At 38.2% G+C, this 21843-nt stretch overlaps 1 protein-coding gene across 1 annotated transcript in view; it reads right to left on the reverse strand.

The window, feature by feature from the left end:
• The window catches only part of KCNH1 (potassium voltage-gated channel subfamily H member 1), a 195221-nt gene that overhangs the window by 138142 nt on the left and 35236 nt on the right, over nucleotides 1-21843 (reverse strand). The window contains exons 6-7 of the mRNA XM_086629140.1: nucleotides 15993-16385; nucleotides 2410-2839 (exon numbers count right to left, since the gene is read on the reverse strand). Of these exons, the coding sequence (XP_086485266.1) occupies nucleotides 2410-2839; nucleotides 15993-16385 (823 nt within the window). The remainder of the gene's footprint in view (nucleotides 1-2409; nucleotides 2840-15992; nucleotides 16386-21843) is intronic.

Here is a 21843-nt window from a genome sequence, read left to right on the forward strand (position 1 = left end):
AAATACTCTTTTTTTTTGATGACACTATAGTAGCAGTTTTGGAATTTCAAAATCAATCTTGTTAACATATTGCCTTACTCAACTAAACAAAAATGATAACATCCTCAAAGAAAAAATGACAGTGTTGTTTCCATTTCGTACAAAAAAGGTTGTAAAATTACCTTACTTATTTCACTGGACTATTTAAATATAAAGGTATGTATTTTTGCCCACGCTATACCTAGCCATTTCAAAACCAACATAAATTCACATCGTTCTTTAAAAACTTATCCCCTAGCAGGGAAGAAGTTAATGGAGTGACATATTTGAGGTTGGACTCAGCAAATCCCACCTATCTTTAACTGGAGTTATAGATAGTCAAACAATTTGGCTTTCTGTGCATCCTCCATGGAAAGAAAATGGCATTCCCTGTGCTACTGAAAGATAGCAGTAGCTTTTGAGATTGCAGCACTAGAAAGGTGCTAATATAGACGTAGGTTAAAGGGAAAGTATAAGCGAGAAATCATATACCCTTTCTTTTTATTAGTGGGCACATTAGCAGAATTGATTTGAAATTGCTTATTTCTGCTGCTTTGGACATCCACAGCCCCTCTCCATCCCATGCACACATCTATGTGATCTTACATCTGCAAAATAAGGACCGTAACAGGAACATGTAGCCACCAATTGTGTTGTACTGGGCCAGGGACAAATATGAACTTTTCTGAGTGTCATTCAAAAGCTTCAGCCAGGAAACTTCTTTTCCTTCCCCACATCTATCATCAATACATTTGCTATGTACCTTTCAGGTTCCCAACAGATCAGACAACATTCTAGTAAAAATAGCCCCAGTTCACGCTCAGATCAATGTTTTAGTTTAATTCTATAGGCAACATCATGTTATTTTAACATAAAATTTTACGGTGGAAGAACATCTATCAACAATTAAGCTCTAAACAGCTGCAAACTTTAAAAAAAAAAAAAAAAATCAGTTTTGTTCCTCCCATCCTGAGGAACAACCACAGCTCAAAACTTCAGCATGTTAAAAGCAATCAAGACCCTACAAAAAACAGAGGGGTAAACTCAAAGACTGGATTCCTTAGTTGCCGTTCCTGCAAACACATACTGTGAATAGTCCTAATTGTTTCCAAGTAGTTGCTCACAGGGTAAAGGTGCTCAGATACACAGACAGTTATAGGGTTAGAAACGTAAGGTTCCAGAAGTCCAAACATAAACAAAATTCTTTACCTCAAATGTGAATGCATTCATGAGATTTAAAATTGCCAGAACACTATTTTTTACAACTTACTGAATTTAAAGTTCATTTTAGAATTCAGAGCAGATATCTATCCCCACTAATCTTGCAAGAATTCAGTTTCTTTCCACCACATTTTCATATTAAGAGTTTAGAGCAGGTACAACTTCAAAATAGCCTCATGTCCATTCTTGATTTTATGAAGGTTATGTTCATTCAGTATTCATAGAACTAAATAATAATAATGAATAATACTAGATACTCTTATCTAGCTAGTATCATGAGCATAACCCAATGAACAATAAGTCAAAGGTCAGGATATTTCCTATTAAACAGGTACTTTCAGCAAGAAATATGTTTGGAAGCCTGTTTTGTACTGCACTGCTACATTGCCTAATGCATCTTCTCATGAGGAAACCACGTAATTGTCTTTGAGTTTTATACATATAATGTATATCCTTACTTTGGTTCAAATTCCATCCTTATCTAGAAAAACATAACCTAGTTTAACAGTGGCCACTGTATGGTTCTTAACTGCAAGTAGCTCTCAAGGCACTTTGAGTGGAGATCCCACAGGGAAGTGACACAACATGGCCAAAAGCTGGACAGCTTGGCTATGTGAATCCCTTGCGACAAGGAAATGTGAGCCAGAGGTGCCCAAGGCCAGTATCATTCCGCTTGCTTTAGGATCTGACCATACGATCAGCCCACCGAAGAGTTCATGACCTCTAGAGAACTACTGTTCTCTCTCCCTTACGAGATGCTCTTGGACCTCCTCCCTCTCACCAATTGACTTGCCCAAAGTATACAGCTCTCAGACAGACAAAGATTTTGCCACATACCAAATGGAGGCATAAAGGCTGTTTGTGCCCACTCTGGACATTAATTTTTAATACTGCAGGCTTTACACATTCTAAGGCTTACAAGTGAATATTGAATGGTTATTGACAGAATACAGCTTCCAAAATGACTGAATTCTTGTTAATCACAGCAATACTCCCACTTGTGATTTTAAAACTAAATGGCAAGAAAGTGTGTAGTAGCTACATTGCCACCAAATTATTTTAAGCTGCATGATAATATTTAACACAATTCCAGATGTTTTTATGATATCAGTATTGATGACACAGCTGTATGGCATTGCGTATGTGAGAGATAGACTCTCTAATACTTACAGCCAATCATCATCATAGCGACAGCAAAGATCTTCTCCCCATCTGTAGTCGGAGCAATGTTCCCAAATCCAACACTGGTGAGGCTGGTCATCGTAAAGTACAAAGAGGAGATGTAGACCGAATCTTTGCTTGGTCCGCCTTCCCATTTTCCAAAGCCTGAAGCGTTAAAGCGGTAAGGTGTTCCTATTGACATCCCCAGCTGGTAGAGCCAGCTCTCAGTTCGGATCGTGTTTGTATCCTCATCGATAACTTCATAGTCTCCTATACTGTACCAAATGCAGGCCAACCAGTGTGCTGCAAGACCAAACACGCACACCAGCAGAACCAAGACTGCTGCTCCATATTCGATGTAGTGGTCCAACTTCCGAGCTACGCGACCCAGCCGAAGTAGCCTGACCACTTTAAGAGAACTGAAGAGGCTACTGATGCCCTAGAAGGATAAAGCACAGTGACCATTAGAATTCAATATTAAAGCAACAATATTCATAACTGCAGTTTCCAAAGACATAAGGTGATCCATCACAAATAGATGGTCGTCAGATAACACCTGAAAAGACAGACTGTGAAACATGAAAAGGTTAGTGACCCTTTTCAGAGATGGATATGTGCACTTTTGTCTTCATCCACTAACATTTTATGAGGTGCTCTCTGAACTCCTCTTTTGGATTACTTGAATAGGTCTACAAACACGTTTGTAAAGACTTCAAATGACAGGCTATTTATTGCACATCCAGTTGTGCAAGTAGACCATCTCTGAGCATCCTGATGCTACCTTAGGCTGACTGGAATAAATAATGGAATATTTATAAACGTGGAAGTCACTGACCATTAAACTATACAAATCTAATGTTAAGAGGAACATAACCAGATATCTATTGAATTCACTCTAGCATTTGGCTATTCCTTACTTCCTCATAATCCCGGGCAACAAATGTCCTCTCACATCTCAGATATAACACAGTTTGCAGTATTTAGCTCAGACATACCAGGAAGATAAATAAGGAAGGACAAAAAACACTGGAAGTACCCAGTGATTCGTAATTTTTCAGAGTAACAGTGTATTTCCTATGACTTTACTTTCATATTAGAATTCACGCACTGATAATCAGCCCTCTGACATTTCTCACACAGACTACTCAAAGCTTAACTATTTCACATATCTCACTGCCTAATTCCCACATCATATTCTTTTTACAACAGCTTTGCTATTAATGTACTATTTCTGTGCTGATACTAATATTGCTCCCATAAAACGAAGTTAAGCCAGCATGTAGGATTTTGTATTGTTAACTTTTAGTCAGCTTTGCAATTCAATGCGCAAGAAGTTAAATAAAAAAATTCAATGCCATTTGGGGCACTAGAAGATCTGAATAGCCTTTCATAAAAAATATTTTCCTTTTATTTTCCTACTCCCTCTTATCAAGACTGTTTCATACATAGAAGTCTGATTAAAATTTAAGCAGACTGGTTTAATGAGTATTTCTGGAAATGCCTAATTGCGTACTTCTGGTCACCAGCTTTTACTGGAAGTTTGTTTATTCCTGCATTAATACAACTGATTAAGTATCTTAGGCTGGTTCAATGCACTAGAAGAGATGTTTTATTAAATAATTACATAAAGCATATTGACTCATGTTCCCCAGGACTGCAGCAATCTATTTCCCCTTTATTTCATGAATTTGTCATGATTACATTGACTCATTTTCAGAGACAGATGTAATTTGTTACCTGGGAACACACTATCAATTTCTATTAAGTATTTGGACAAGATCTAACACAACTTGGGGGAGGGGAGTAAAAAGGAAGAACAAAAGAGAAAAAAGCAGCCTTCCCTTAAATCAGAGATATCTGCAGAGGTCTGGAAGAGAACAAGTGATCTATTCTTTTCATGATTACCTATGTCAAACTTTTAAAGTCACTAATGCAAACATTCCTTCATAAAGTAAAAGTTAATTTCCATTTTCCATTCATTCCATACTAGGCTTTGTTTTGTAAACAGTGGAGTGAAGCCTCAATGCCAATTCAGAGAATAGGACACAGATGGCATAAGGCCTTCCTTTCCCCGGGAGGGAAAGCAGGTACTTCTGAACACTCAGCATGGAGAAGAAAAGCAAATGGGAAACCACAAAAAACTATAACATGATAACCATGAACTGGATATGCAAGTCCCTGAGTAACAAATGCATAGTCTGTACTTTCTAAATATCCACATTCTGACATTACAACACAGACCTCTGGTCTTTTTCCATAGGACCAGTGTCTGTTTCTCTCTTTCCTCTTTACAAACTTTAACAGCAAAGCAATAATCTTTTACATTTGGTGAAGTCTCCAGTAAAAGCCTGTTTTTAGCTTCAGTCTCTAAGTCAAGCTTTTTAATCATACAGTGCTTATAAGTCTCAAGCAAGGGCAGGAAATTTTTCCAGCACAACATTCTAAATACCAGTTTTACTTTTTCTCAGAAGTAGTGGTGCAAAACTTGTTCTTAAAATTAAAAGTCATCACTGAGATTTAAAAAAAAACCACAAAACCTGTTTGTCAGTGAGAGTCCTACGAAAGAGAAAAATAATAATGAATCAGGAAGGACTTAAAAGTTTAGAATTCGGTTAATTCTTAATTGAAAAGACAGGGAAGGAAGTCGATAGGGATACTTGAGCACAAAATAAAACAAAAAACAAAACAACAATGACAAAAGGGGAGTTTAAGAAATTTTATATGAAAAATGGGAATACAAAATAAAATATTTGAAAATAGATTTAAAATATTTAAGGCAAACTGCTTTCACAGTACTCTTATCCTAACTGCCCTTGTAAAATTAACAAAAAGAAATTTTGTAAAAACATGTAAAATGTGATAGAACTGCATCATTTGGGAGAAAGTGATTCTACCAAATTCTGACCTGAGGTAGAGAAAATCAGGTTTTTTGTACAAAAAGAACTTGCTTATTTACAGAAAAAAAATACTTGATTTGGTTGTGTTGAAAGGATGCATTTAATATTTAAATTGGTCTCAATATTTACCTGACTGCATTGCCAATAAGATTCTAAAAGTTCAGAAAAAGCTAAAAAAAGAAATCCTTTATTTTTATCTCAGCATTAACAGTATTTTCTGTTTTATTTCCTCAGAGGAAAGGATCTGTCTGTTCTAAATGGATCAATATCAAGAGGAAGAAATGCCCAGGGAAATAATTATTCGTACAACTCTCTTAAAAATTTCTAAGTGACAGAATTTCAAATGGGTATAATCAATGGAAACTTAATAGACTATTTCATAGATGATATAGTAGAAAAAAATCAGATCATTCTCCAATACTTTAAACCAGTACTTTTTGTCGCTAAATTTAGCGAGTAATATTTTAAAACTCACAGGAATAGATCTGTTGGATTCAAAATTGACCTTTTTAGATTACCACTTTCCAAAATAGAACTGCACTTTTAGATTACTGTCCATTTTACTGCTCTCATCAGTGCAGTTTATTTTCATGCTTTTGTATTACAGATGGCTCCAAGATGTCACGCAAAAGAACCTGAACTCGATTTACTCTTCTTGATGCGTGTCCCACCTTCTCAGCTCTGCTACTCCTACAACTTTTGAAAGGCAAATTAACAGACACCCAGACCTCCTTCTGCCCAAAGGACGTAGACGAACTTCAGTTCATGAAGAGCTAGCAATTGCACTACAGGTCCCAAACAGGCACCCCCAGATTCTTTGCTCTAAAGGATCACCATAAGGAACTTCTGTGTGGCAGACAGGGAAAAGACAAGATTAGTTAATAACTTAAAGTCCTGCCTGGGCCTCATTTACTCAGACACGGTTCCACCTATTAGAATTCTATTCAATAGATCCCTTCCCCTGGGAGGAAGCTAAGAAATCTGTTGTATGTCCAGTGTAGAAAAATAGCACATTTTTACTATACTTTGTTCCAGAGACAATTTGTGTGCAGCAGCACTTAAATATGCAGCACTTAGTCAAATACGGCAGAAAATGCTGAATTTCACACAAACTTGTATTTCAAATTGCTTGAAGTAACTCAATGACACTAAATGAAGATTCTACTGCTGATATCTACATGTTGTTGTAGACAAATATTTACTACACTAGCAGTTTGACTTCATTGCCAGTGATGGCTGATGCATGAAAATGGAAGAATCTGTAGCCAGACCCCTCCCAACCAAAGGACAAGCTGAAAGCATCAAGAGCCAGAAGAAATAACTCTGTATTCACTGATTAAGCAAACCTGAATGTCAAAAGCCCTTAAAGTAATAAATACAGCCATCTGCCCTTCCTCTTCCTCCTATGCAATCTTTTCAGAGTAGAAACACACCTTAAACACAAGAGGTCAGCCTCAGGCCTGGAGGAAGGCAGGACTCACGTTATACATTCAAAGAGAATGCCTCGGAAGTGTATGCACAAAATACTGACAAAACTGCATTTTCATGTATAATTTGTCATTAGTCAGACCTACTCACTAGACACTGTGCACATTTACACAGATTTTCTTTTGTATATCCTTGTTTTCTGCAACACGTGATCTATAGTCAGTGCATCCCTTGCCTCACACTGGTGTCTCAGCCATGTGACTAATCTTCTCTCCAAACAGGATCCAGGACATCCATATCTTGGCTCCAGCTCCATCAGACAGCATAAGATTTGTGTCATTACCTCCATAACCACAAAACAAGATAGAGAAGGTATGCTGTGATTAATTATTTTGTGAAGTGTTTTGAAAACATAAGGGCTGTAGCAGAGTAATTATTAGTTACTTGTGTCATTATGGTCCCAAAGGACAGTAACAGTGGACACTACAGAGCTAGATGCTGTACAAATAAAAAACAGTTACTGCAGTTCATTTGCCATGCAAAATTAAATTCTACTCAATTCATTGAATAATAGAATTCCACTTAGAAAAAAAATGAAATATAAATTTTTTAAAGAACAGCAATAAAAATAAACTACAGCCAAAAAAAAAAAGTGTGAGAGAATTCTTTTTCCCTTCCAAACAAGATACAGGATGAACAACTTTAGGAAAGAACTAAAATGCAACTTTCATCCCACCTCCTACAGTTGTAGTAACGCCAGCACTCTAATAATAGATTGAATCTGCATGACAGTATTCACTTTTTAGGCCATTATTTACTTTCCATGTGTGCAGAAAGTAAATGCACTTAACCCAAGCATTAATGTTTTTTTTCTAGGATCAAAGGAAGTATAATTTACTTCCTACCCACTATCTATTTTGAAAAAAAGAAATATTCAGTATCAACACAAATCTGTTCTGAGTTTTCCAGCACTTTCCTCTCATATGTAACTGCTGAAGTTCTGGCTTCATCTCAGTTAAAGGGAGATGCAGGAGACTAAAAGCTAACCATTAAAAGAATGAGAATGAGAAAGAACAAAAAAAATAAATGAATTATTTATCCAAAAAGGGGAGGCAATGAACCAAATTTATCACTACCATAAGTGAGGCAAGAGCCACAGAAAGCACTGCCTTGTTTCTTGACGTTGGATTCTGAAGTCAGCTGCGTCGCAGCCTGGCTCTGCCTATCTGCAGTAACATGGCAGCCAGATCAGGTCATTATTAGGACTTCTCATTTCTGTTATTTGCCTCTTAATTAGGTCGGAGAACATGACCTTTCCTACAGATTGCCATCCTTAGAAGCCAACAGATGAGATAACGTTATGCGCACAGGTCAAAATCAATATCTGAACCCTCTGGTTACTGCTGTGGTTTTCAGCACTGAAGAAAGCAGATCTCTAGACTCACGCAGCTTATTTTAGTCAGACATCTGCAAGCTTGGTCAGAATCGAGGGAGAAACAGCAATAATTCATGTATAAGAGCACAGGGTGTGAGAAGAGATGGAAAGGCTGATTTTTCATTTACAAAACTATGTCCATGCTTGCCTTACACACATGCACGCACATTCAGAAAACCGACAAATCCAGGAAACAAAACTCTTATTTTACTTTGAGAGGGAGAACAAGGATAAAGATAACATGAAAGTAATCTAAAAAAATCCCACTTTCTGCAGTATCGAACAAAAAATTTACCCCCGACGGACAGCAATCTGCTTCCCAATTCTTCTGATTCAAAGAAGTCGTCAGTTCCAGAAGCTTTTTACTTATCTCGAACAGGCAAAACACTCAAATAAGATTTAGTGTTTCTGGCATCTAATGCCACTCCATCTTTCCAATTCTAATCCAATCCCTAACATGAAATAGACTATAAAGCTACCATTTAGCTACTCAAATAAATACCCTTTGCCATCTCATCCGACTTTCCGCTTCAGATCAATACAAGTACGCTGAATGGGGAGAAAAGAAAAGAGTAACTGATCGCTGTCTCTGAGACATGCTTCCCTTTATATGCAGTGTAAGTATCGCTCTGACAGCAGCTTTTTGAAATTATTCACAATCTAATATATTCAATTAGCTCTCCTTCTTGGACAAAGGCTATCACCATACATTATCACTGAAAATTTAATTCAGCGTTTTAATTCTTTTAGCCTTATACAGATTGAATAGCTTATGTAGACTACTATTCTCTCTTTAACAGTACGATAAATCATGTCATGCTTTTCAAACCTATGAAGAAGTAGCCCTGAAACCCAGTAACACCTGTACTTATCTGTGACTTAGCAAAAAGACTAATCTGAACATCTGTAGTGCAGAAGAGGGGCTTATTGGCATCTCAACAGCCACAGCAGAACCTACGGAGTAAGTGTTGGGCAGGGACACAGCTACACATCCTTCTTGGGTATTCTCTTTTGGGAGAGGCTATCCATCAGCAGACAGCATAGATGTCTCTGAGCCACCAAGGTGTATGAACCTGGGGGAGACCAGGGAAGCAAGCAGAATTTAAATTAGCTGAACATCTTAAGGAGGCTTGGAGCAGAGAAGAGAATTTAACCCTAAATGGGTTAAATGGCAGAAGATCTCTGCAGATCCTATATACACCACCAACACAATTTGGAAAAAAGAGGATTTAGGGGGAAAAGGCAGCCTGCCCCTTGAGAGGGTAGCACAAAAAAGGCACTTCATTAGCAGTATGGAGGTAGGGTTTTTAAGGAGGGAAGTTAGAGAAACTCATATTTGATTGAAAAACTAGGAGAGAAAAAAAAAAAACAAAAAACTTAGACAACAGAGACTCCCTGAATCAGACCCTCAAGAGACTGTGAACAGTAAGTGCTTCTTTGCCTCCCTGGCTTATATCCTGGCAGCCTGCTTTACCTCATTGGCATTTCCCCAAATACTCCTTCCACCTACCTGCCTGTTAAGGAGTAATTCCTGCCTGGCACACCCCTTGGGTCCATGCTGCAGCACAGAGGCACCTACAAAAGCCAGAGGAGTAGCCCTCCTCCTCCATGACTGTGTTGCCTTTCTTTTGCACTTCCCTTCTTCCACAGGTCAAGGGCCCCAAGCTCCTTCTGAAACTCCCAACATCACCTAGGAGCCACAACAACAAACTCCCTAGCCTTGCTCCAAGGGCCTCTGGCAGGTTACAGCCCAGAGCACACACCTCCCTTGGGCTCTGCCCTGTTTCTCAAGGGTCACTCACAAGCAGACATCCAACCAAGTAAACCTCCACCACCACCACAGCCCCCAACCCATGCTCCAGCCCTCCCACCTGGGTACAGTAACCCAATTGCTTGATTCTTCCCCAGAAGCACCAGTAAGGAGTCACCTAGGCCAGGGGTCTCACTAATCTCTTATCTACTTTCATCACGTCCAAGAATCACAATTTGCCAACATTTCCTCTATGCCTGGATGTGCAATTGCAGCCCAGAAAGCCAACCATATCCTGGGCTGCATCAAAAGAAGCCTGGCCAGCAGGTCGAGGGAAGTGATTCTGCCCCTCTACTCTCGTGAGACCCCACCTGGAATACTGCGTTCAGCTCTGGGGACCCCAGGACAAGAAGGACATGGAGCTGTTGGAATGAATCCAGAGGAGGGCCCTGAAGATGATCTGAGGGCTGGAGCACCTCTCCTAAGAAGACAGGCTGAGAAAGTTGGGGCTGTTCAACCTGAAGAAGAGAAGGTGCTGAGGAGATCTTACAGCAGCCTTCTAGTATCTAAAGAGGACCTACAGGAAAGATGGGGAGGGACTTTTTATGAGGGCGTGTAGTGTCAGGACAAAGGGTAATGGCTTTAAACGGAAAGAGGGGAGATTTAGATTAGATATAAGGAAGAAATTCTTCCTTCTGAGGGTGGTGAGGCACTGGAACAGGTTGCCCAGAGGAGCTGTGGATGCCTCATCCCTGGAGGTGTTCACAGCCAGGTTGGATGAGGCTTTGGGCAACCTGGTCTGGTGGAAGGTGCCCGTGCCCATGGAAGGGGGGTTGGAACTAGATGATCTTTAAGGTTCCTTCCAACCCAAATCATTCTATGATTCTATGATCATACTCTGTGATACTTAACTGCTTTGTTACAGGCATTACACAGAAAGTAGGTTATGAATGCTTTAATTTTAATTAGCCACAGAAAAATATTAATTCATTACCAGATTTATCAATAGACTCATATTGAAAACACAGTATTGCCTAACTGGACAGATCCAAATAAGAGTGGTGAACTACACACTGTTTCAAACAGAGATCATATTATACAACTGTTTACAGTTTAAAATACTTTAAAAAATGTATTTTCCAGTTTGCAAAATTCATCTAAGCCAAAATCCTTCTTTATAGGCCCATGTTTCCTCCAGAAAACTATAAATTTGGTAATTTACTCCCTTGCCCCTTATTGCAAGCAAATGGTAAAACAAGTCTAAGCAAGTTGCATGCTTTTCTGTTAGCCACTTCAGTAATTCCTTGATAGCTAATTTGCATTAGCATGAGAGATTATTCCACTAATAAGGTTTAAATTAATCTGTTGCAAAAGTACTGCCTCAGAGAGTTGCCAACAATCTGACCAGCAACACATTCATTTTTTCCTCTCTCAACTCACTGTTTACTTTCCAGCTACACCCTGCTCACTTAGCACCAAATAGCTTAATTTACTTCTATTACTTCTGTATTGTGTTTTTTTCTGGGACTTTTTTTATCATCATAAATTTTGTCCATTTAAAGCTGTATATCTTCTTTGCCTACATGCTAGCTTCTCTCTTATTCATCCACTTCAGTGAACACTAAATCATTTATATTGAATACGTCTTTCCTGATGCTCTTTTACTATGCATTAACTTCTCTTCTACCTCCACTAATAAGAGTGATATATGGTTCTCAATTTGGCATCAGCCAACAATTGATCATAGTGTTCCATTCAAATACAGATAGCAATTACTACTACAAACTCCCTGTTTCAGAGATTTATATGGTGGTGACATGACTGGATTCCACTCCTACCGTGAGATTTCACAACAACAGTGTCACATGTAATAAGTCAAATTTTTTCCAATATAAATTATATCTTACCGTATTATGGCTGAAAACCACAGTATAAAACTGCTCAAGCTGACACTGCAAAAATATGCTTCAACTTGCCTTTGGAATTCAAAGTCTTAAATTGCATTGTTCTTGGCAAAAAACGTGGAATTTTCTTTAAGCCTGTTTTTTATTAAATCTACTGATTGATGTCTGAACACAAAAAGATAACATTATCCTCCAAAGTAGGTGGTATTTCCTTGAGTGAGGAATAATACTAATTACTGTAAAGGATTACTGTCAAATTTTATTGTGATCATTCAATTCAAGAGAGACTAACACCACATGTTTTAAGGGCTGTGTAAATTTTAGACCAATATTTTCTTTTCTTACTCAAACTATACTACAGCATGATGTATTGTCTTACCAGTAGAAGGTCTAAGCCTAGCATTAAGTTGGTTCATCAATCAGTGGAATATTTTCTTGTTCTATGACAAGTCAAGAAAGTAATTTGTATTTAATTGTATAATTAGTTTGCCATATAGAAAAGCCAGAATAAATATTTATAACTTTACTTTCATTTGGGTAACAATGGAAATTTCTGTACAGCTATTCATTCTTTCATTTGTTGAATTCGGTTTATGTCTGAATACGAGATACTGTACTGTCTCTTTGAGCACAGCACTTGAGATCAGAAACTTTATACATTCTTATATATAATTCTACGATCTTGAACAAAGACATTAATGTTTTTTCTTTCCTCTTCCATCTGTAGAATGTGGCTATTCATATGTAAGTACCTCTTGTATTAATTGTAGTTATTAATAGTTGTATTGATTAATAGTTAATGAATTCAAAGTATTTTTGTGGACAAAAATATTCTCAGTGCAGAGAGGAAACTGGAATTTCAATTATGTTAAAAAATGTGAATTGAAAATATACTGAAGTTCCAAACTGCAACAAACCCAAAGAATTTCAAAATTGCCTGAAAAACATAGGAGTCACGCTCAATTTTGTTTCAAGGTAATATTTTCCATTATAAAATACGGTGGAATAACGAAGTAATTGTGAAACAAAAAGTTACTACAAAAAGGAAAAAAAAAAACAACATCTAGGGTTTTTTTTATGAATATCTACATGTCAAAAATACTGATCAACTCTAGTCTCATACGTTACAAATAATCTTAAATTGGTGGCTCACCTTAAAGAAGACAAAAATGGTTTCACTATTAAGCTATCAAGAGCTAAGTCATGGGACAGTCCCAAAATTACCCAGAGCAAAAAGAGCCTCCACACCCTACATAAACAGCTTTCTACTTCTTCAGCTCCCGGTCACCGGCCCCTTGCAAATCAATTCATCATCTCCATCACAGTAATTACAGCATTCTTAAAAACAAATTGACTTGTCAAATTAGTTCCTCCGTGACATCCTCAGTGTCTTCAGTGGTGTTTCTTCTAACAGAGAACGACAGCAGGCAGAAAAAACAGTGAGCTTCCACCTGCCCAGTCCCCCTTCACTATAGGGACTGCAACAAAGCCAGGATTCTATTTCCTCCTGTTTAAAACCATAAATGGAAAACAACTAATCAGGAAAATAGCAATTCAAATTCTTCATCTCATTTTATCACCACTGTTGACACTGGGCATCATTTAATCTCTGGCAATTTTTTTAGAAGTATTCACGTTAGGACTGAAAAAAAAAAAAATTCCCGCAGCAGCCAGGGCCACCTACTAACTCCAGTCTCATGGCTCCAAGGAAATTCCCTTTAGCAAAACCAAAGTGACACACAGATAACAATCCAGTTTAGCTACTTATAACTTGAGGAGTGCAGCCTCACAGTTGACCTAATCCAACTGGGAAGTAACGTGGTGTGTAATCCAGGGTGAGAGACAGGTAAAATTTAAACCAGCAAGTTGGAAAGAAAGGGATTTGACCCACAAGGAAATGATCTACATAACAGAGAAGATGATACAAGGCAAAGCCTTTCTACTTTCAAGACTCCTTGAATCCGGCTTTTTTTTTTTTTCTTCTTTAATAAAAGGTTATCTTTCTCTCTACAGGCAGTTCATGAAACAGTGGTGAGCATAGACTGCCCTAAATCCCCATCTGATGTGCACTATGTTATTCTGCTGGCATTGCTGGCAAAGCCCCTCAGGTCCTGTAAACAAGTCTATGAGCCCTTAATAGAAGTACAGCAATTTACACCAGTGGAAACTGTGCTCTAATGACCCTACAATGATTTATACCCGCTAAATGTCAGAACTCACTAGGGGAAATAGAAACAAACAGTGTTGAAAGGATAGCATCAAGAAAAATGTTTTTTCCTTGGGCACAATAGCTAGAATAACTAAAACTAACACTGTTATACTGATTAAGGAGACTGTTGAAGACCCATAGGAAAAGTACCAATCAGCTCCTCGTTCTTACAAGGCAACACTGAGACAGAGAACCTGGAGAAAGTCAAACTCACACAACAAGAATTTCTCTGCAGAACTGCTACCATGAGTCTGAGAGCGCCTGTGCTCAGCTCAAGGGCTGTCACAGCCGCTGGTATAGACATTTTCCTCAGGGATGTTCTGTAGGTCACATCATCAGTCTACAGTTATGAAATGTTCCTCCAGCAAAATCATCAGCAGGTTGCTACTATCTGCGATGGGTGAGAAAAGCTTCCTTCCTTTTATTTTTGTCTCTTGCCCTTTTTTTTATTATTTTTTTTTAATCTTTCAGTATAAATGTCAGAAACTGATATATGGCCACTCCTTCCATTGCTTTATCAGTGCCTGGCAAAGTAATATGAGAAAGCCCTACACAATAATTCGCAGCCTGAGTCCTTTTTATGACAAACAAATATTTAAGGACAGGTCTCACAAGGCTTTTTCGCTTGATCTCATTTGTGTTATTTCAGTCTGTAGCTTTATGTAAAATGAAAACCTCTCTAGGATATTAAATATCAAATAACATTATGTTTTTTCCACTGCATCAAATATTTCACCTACTTGTCCTCAAGTCATTAACAAAAATACTTTAAATATTTCAAATTTGATAAAAACCTACGTAGTGTATTTTTACAAAAGTAATGCAGTTTTATATTTTTACCCATATATTTCACTTGGCTTAATTTTCTTTTAATAGTTAGGTTGTCTTTTATAACATGGGCATATTTTAAACTAAATAAAAAAATTTTACAGGCTAAAAATTAAATACTAAGCACTGATGAGATGTGCATGTATGTTACAGGTTTAGTATGTGTCACAGACAAATACAGACACATAACTAGTTGATGGTACAGATGTTATAACATGTAATCAAAAAGTAGACTGCTGGAATCCTCTTTAAGATTTTATTAACAATTCCTTAACTCTCTGAACTACTTAGGCATGGAATCTTACTATATTTAGTTTAGGAATATGTTTTTGGCAGTCTGATCCAGTGGGAGAATATGCAGTTAAAACAGGGTAGTATGGTGGGTTTAAGTGTCTGAATGGTAGTTATTTTGCTGGCTTGTGACCTGTTCCCAAAGAAATGAGCAAGAACTAAGGGAGAGTCTAGATTTCCAGACTTCTCCCTATCCTTTCTTCTAATTATGGAATTACTAAACAAGCATCAAAACAGCATCTTCAATTGCTTCACCTTCCTCTAAAACAACTGTTGCCAAACAACTCTGCATGGATCATCAGATGTCCATGCAGTACTTTTCCGCTGGTCTAAGAAGACTGAGCAAGTCACTGCCTACCTTTTGCCACCTGCTATATTGTATTAGAAGTCCCTGAGAAAAGTGTTTTATACTTTCCAATTGTTCATGTGAAGAATTGCCATGAGTGGACATACCCTGCTCAGTCAACGGTGAAAGCAAGAGAACCCTGCCCCAAGAAACTACCTTGACACACCAGTTCAAGCTATTCAGGGTAAAGTCAGATGAAGCAGTTTTCCACAGTGCTGTACAGAGGTTCTGCTGTCTGCTCCTGCTTGCTCTTCTGAACTCTGAGGATGTAGAATGAAGGAAAGCAAACACAAATTTCTGCCACCAGAAACCTCAGCCTCTCCCAGTGCAGTTAAAGATGGACCCTTCTGGCTAGGACTCAAGCAAACTTTTTGGCAGCTACTAGACGCGTACGTATACTAATTCAATATATTTTAAAAGCATACATTTTCTTTCTTCTCCCCCTTGCCTCCCCCCAACCATTAAGTAATATTTAATGAGTAGAAGTGGAACTAGTATACTGACCTCATCGACGTTCTCAAATGCATTGATGACATCATATGGCAAGCATGAGAGCAGATCAATCACAAACCAGGTCTTCAAGTAATTCATGCGAATCAGCTTGGGGTCAGAGATCACCTCTCCTGCTGGTCCCACAAAGGTGGTATGAAAATTAAGCACAATGTCTACCAAAAAAATGACATCTACAATGCTGTCGACTACAAGCCATGCCACATTGTTCTGTTTGGTTTTAAAGGAGACATTGTAAGGGACCAAAATAGCAGTGTAGAAGGTTAAAATCAAGATGATCCAGTCCCAAGTAGTCTTGAAAACACAATAATGCAAAATTATATGCGGCGGAGTCTTTGGTGCTTCTTGTTTGTACTGTGGGAGGATTTCAGAGCCCAGCTGCAATACCTGTAGTCACAGAGATTTCAGGAGAATAAGAAAACATGCTTAATTTTTTAACATTATTTTTCACATTGTAGAATCTCAAGCTCAGTACAATAGTTGATAAAAACACATGTCCATTAGCTCCTTCTATCATCACCAAATGGTAAGCAAGTCAGGATAAGTATTCTGATAAACAAATCAGCATCAACCTAAAAAGAGTTGTTGTTTTTTTTAATGCCATTAATTACTTTTTGACACTTATTCCAATGTGCTGGGTCTCCAAGACATAGAGAAGAGACAGCTCCTTCAGCAGTCTAAATAGACAAGACAGGTAAATCATGGGCAGGAAGGCAGTTGCAAATAGAAATCAATGGCAAAACCAGGCAACTTCTGAGTTCCAGTCCATCACCAGGACCACTGGACCACATTGTTTTTCAACATTGTCTATTTAACTCTTCACTATACTGTATCTGAAATAGTCTTATACTACAATCTATCACGAATACATAGGAATTTGTTCCTCTCCTCTGGGCCGTGCAGGACTAAAGTCCATGGATAACTATCATTAGCCTCAATAAACTCATTTTGAACTTTAACTTTTCAGTGAGAGAAGACCAGTGTCTTCACTATCTGATGGTGTACAGTCAAGTTACAACGAAGTTAGGTCTGAATATAAAAAAGGGCTCAGTAAAAGATGGTCTGCCAGCATATGTTTTAAACCCTGGACCTCAAGCTGAGACTTCAGTCTCGATCAATGCTGCCCATTTTAAGTCTACTATCTCCCCAGTTCTGCACACTAGTGCAAAACAGAATGAATATGCATTTAATTCTTGGGAATTAAAGTTTCTTATACATACCTATGAACAAGAATGTGTTTGTTTATGTCTACAGATATACATGAGGGTGAAACCAACATGAAGGATCTATCTCCAAATAAAGACAAGTTAAATTTTAAAATGAAATTTACCCTGGATGAGTTATGGGTAAAAATTGAAAGGAAGATGGAGGTTTGCTTGAGTGAGATGGGTTTGCTACTGCCAAACTCACAGAACCTGGGAGAATTATTTAGGAGCATGGTTCCTTTTTCACATTTATTTACCCATAGTTCAGAGCAATAGGGAGCAGAGAAGGAAATTAAATGGCCACCTTCTCAGGGAAAACATCAGACAATACAGCTGTAATATGAGGATGTCTTCCTTTCATGCTCCTTATCTCAGCTTTTTTAATGTCAATTATTTAGACACAGATTTTTATCTGCAGGCTTTTCTGAGCGCTTTTTATTCTCCTTTTTTGTGTGAACTGGTGGGCTTTTTTTCAACAGATTAAGCCAAAGGAGACAAAAGAAAACAATCAGCTGCAAGAGTCCTATTTGGTCAAAACAGCTTCAGATCAAGCTCCCTGCTGCTTTGAACCTCACATAATCGCTTACTCTTGTGCGCAACAGGAGTGAGACACTGTCAGATCACAGTCCCTTGCACATGTGTAAATGACAATAGGAGTTGCAAGCCTTCTGACTTTGAGCCCAGTATGTTCTCCAGAAGGGAAGCAGCATGACCTGCTCAGAGACTTGCATGTTAGCACAGAGACATCAACAGTTTGAAGAAAAATAAGAAGACTTAGTATTTTTGTTTCACTGAGTTTTCAGAACGACAGCAAAGAGGGAAAAGAAACATTTTCCCCTAAGTAGAATCCTTGCAGATCAAACTAGGATTCAGACACATCCACTGCAGTATTAGGTACACTGCCATTCCTGACCCTGATGCACACAGGTTCTCCATACTACCAAAAAAAAAAAAAAAAAAAAAGTCGTCTTGTGGTGAGAGAAGTTGAAAGCAGCATAAGATCTCTGCAGGAGGCACTGGTCAGCCACTTCAGTCCCCAGAAGTCACTGGAAGAGGCATGCGTTGTGTGCTGAGTTAGTATGTGTACTCAGATCAGCATTCCCTTCAGGGCTTGTTTGCAGTCCTGGCGACAAACTTCGGGATGTGTTTTCTCAACAAAAGCTCTAGCCCAAGATCAATATCGCAAATACCTCCTGCCCTCCCTTTTGAACATCGCAGCTGTACCTGAATCAGTTGGAAAGCACTGAGCTACTACTAGCTTTTATGAGGATTTGCATGAGTAGCAGCTCTGACATAAGATCCCAAGTCCAAAATACGTTTCACTGGGCAAGAAGAGTCCTTCGCAATATTCACTCACTGAAATAACTCTGCCAAACCAAGCACTTTCTATCACATAGTAACATTTTTCAGACAGTTAACTGGATTTCAGTTCTAATGCTGAGATCTTACTAGTGTGGGGAGACTGTATCACCTCTTAAATGCAGGGTGAAAACATAATTGCTTCTTTTGCAATCACATGTCTCCTAGAGATTATTTTTTTAGCCTGATATTGTATGAGAGAGTCATACATTTTGGTAACCATTCTAATCAGCACAGAAACCTAAACCATGAAACACTGAAAAGAAACCCCACCCAACTTTGTTAATTAATTCTTCATTAATTAATAAATTCAGATTCTTATATATACATACATAAGTTCTAGTCTGAGAATTGTATAATGCACTCCATTTTGGCCACCACTGGTCTATCTGTACTTCAAGAACTTGTGGAAATTTTGCATCATCCAAACTAAAGTCACTGGAAAATGTAGCAGTGTATTCCCATATACCTGAATAATAGGAACAGAGGCAAGAACAATTCCTGTTTGGCAATAAAGAAGAGGCTAAATTATGGTGTCCGTTATTTTGCTATAAATGAAAAAAAAATACAGTAAAGCCAGTGGAACTGCAGGGATGTAAAACTGAACTGAATGCAGAGAAAAACAGACTTCTTGTTTCAACTCGTTTAGAAAATAAACAACTTTGCTGCTTCAGTGTTTTAAAATGTCATCACCAATTACAAAGCACTCTCCCCTAGCTTCTTTGGGATTCAAGGGCTACAGCACAGGAAAATGAAAGGACTGATGTCTTCCTTCCTTTTTATTTGGAAAGAAAATGCACTCTAAACTATTTGAATGGCTAGGGACCTTATTAATAAGTCTTTTGAACTTCCACCACCACCTTGGAGTCTCTGTTAAGCTCTACCAATGGCTATTTAAAGTAAGCAGGGGCCATGGCTTTAGCTGGTCTCCAGTGGAAGGACGTGCACCAGCGGTGTGGATCTCAAAAGGAGAGGCAGGGACAGGGCAGGAGATGGGCGTCAAGGGATGACGTAGGGACATCAATCACTCACAAGGTGGAGAAAGCCTCCAGCCTTTTGTTTGGGTGAGGTGGGGGCAACAAGTTCTAGCCCTGGCTCCCTCTCACTACACCACTAACACGCACCTTGTAAAGCCACTCCATCTTGCTGGCATTGCGAGAGAGATGAACTGTCATTTCACAGCTTGAGACAGAGGAAGGGCACTGTCTCAGCTCACCCTACCTCTCCTGGGAAAGGCAGCTTGCTTTACAGACTGGAAAAGGTCTTGCAGCCTCCGGGACTGCCAGCCAAGACCTTTCAAAGGCACCAAAATCTTCTTTTCATTGAAGGAAGATAAAAACACCTACAACGAAGCTTAATTATCTCAGAGAACAAGCATGTGCTTTTAGCAGTAAGCACATCAAGAGAGCTCAGTGCTGTACAGAAACAATGGAAGGAGGTCCACAGAGCTTAGTGCTAAAGCTCTAGGTTTTGTGAGGTTGCTGCACTGGAATTTAGGCAGAGCTCTTTTTCTCCACTTTTCACACTAAGGGCCACACACGGTCTATTTCTTCACTATCCACTCTAGGGAGAGTAGTGCCAACCTGAAACACAGTATTTGCTGAAGCAGTCAGATGTGGTTACCCACCCACATGAACTAACTAGATTCAAACTGCTTGTAAAGGTACTTCTCCTAGAGAGGACAAAAATCCAAGACCTGAATATAAAAGTAATCATGAAGAAAACGTACACGACTATATAAACCGATATGCTGCGCTTCCTCTCATGTGCACTGAACAAATATTTCATCACTATAATTTTCTAAATAACTCAAACAGCCCTGGTTTTGGAAGATTTTTTCTATATTATGCAGTTATACCACAGTAAAAGAAATATTTGTTTTAGAAAGTTATTAACAAAGTATTATTTCAATTACTTATGATTCATCAGCCACTACAATTGTATTATCTGCGTTTATTATTTGTGGCAATGATGCATAATGTTTTAATAGCTCTCTAAAACCAGAGAATATTATTTCATGAGCAGAAATGACAAATTTCATCATGGGTTTCACAAGGCTCTGTTCATTTTTTTTAACATAAGAAAAAAAAAAAATCCTAGATTTGTTGAAAAATGGTGAATATATCACCAGTAAGGACTCATAAAAGTGCATCAACAAATGGTTACAATGATTTACTTATTTTTAAGACTGCATGACTGGGGAAAAAAAAAACACAAACACACAAACAATCATTCATTTTCAGTTTAATCTCTCCCTTTTGCATGTTCAACTGCACATATTTGCTTTCTCTCACTCTCCCTTGCTTTTGTTTTCACAGGCACCCACACAAATTGCTCCCAAGCCAAGGGCTAGGTGCTAAGCCCCAACCTGAAGTAGATTTTAATAGCAGTTATAAGTCCCTGGTAAATAAAGTTTTTTTTTTAAAAATGGCAGAAGTTCCATTATTAAGCAGTGCTGCTAAGCACCATTATAATTTTTTCTGCTTTTATTTCTCATAACTATTGCATTTTTTAAATTATGACACAATCTTGTTTACCCAGAACTGCCTGGTAAATATACAGAATACATGAGCTAACACTGTAGGTGCAGAGCACACATGTACTGCGCAGTGACAGGAAGAATGGTTCCTACAATCAGCTCCTTGGTGATAAAGACACAGAAATGTATCAATTACTTTATACTCTTATTGCAAAACGTACTCTCAGAATTACCTAACACCTTTGCATTAATTGCATAATTAATTTAAGGAGTTTTCTTATGACTGCTATTAGAGAACTCACGCTAAACAAATCTATACCTACTGGCAAAAGTCAGAGACTAACGCTTAATAGGCACTGCTTGTATTATCCATGGCCTGTGGATAAAAAAAAAGTAGTTTGTCAACAACACCTTTCTTAAACTAGTATTTCATAAACAATAAAAGAAATTGTAAGTTTTTGTGTCAGGATCCTGTTTTGTGTTTGTACACCATCTTGCCCCACTCAGGTTGTAGGACACAAGTGGCTCCTCAGATATTCAAAAATATAGGTGATAAAGAACTAAGAGTAATGTAAATAATATTCTGATAAACGAAGAGCCTTGTGGAGCAAACAAGATTGATGTGAAATGCTAGAGTGAGTGGGAAAGGATGAGTTGTAATTTGAACTTCAGATTTCATATAGGCTACTGCAGAGATGAAGGAAAGAAAAAACCCAAACAAACAGATTTGAAAATACAACAGGGAACAGCTAGAGATCCCATGTTCAATATTATTGAGACTTTCCAGAATAAGAAGCCTGGC

This window comes from Tauraco erythrolophus, chromosome 2 (genome assembly GCF_009769465.1).
Source record: "Tauraco erythrolophus isolate bTauEry1 chromosome 2, bTauEry1.pri, whole genome shotgun sequence".
Lineage (NCBI taxonomy): Eukaryota > Metazoa > Chordata > Aves > Musophagiformes > Musophagidae > Tauraco > Tauraco erythrolophus.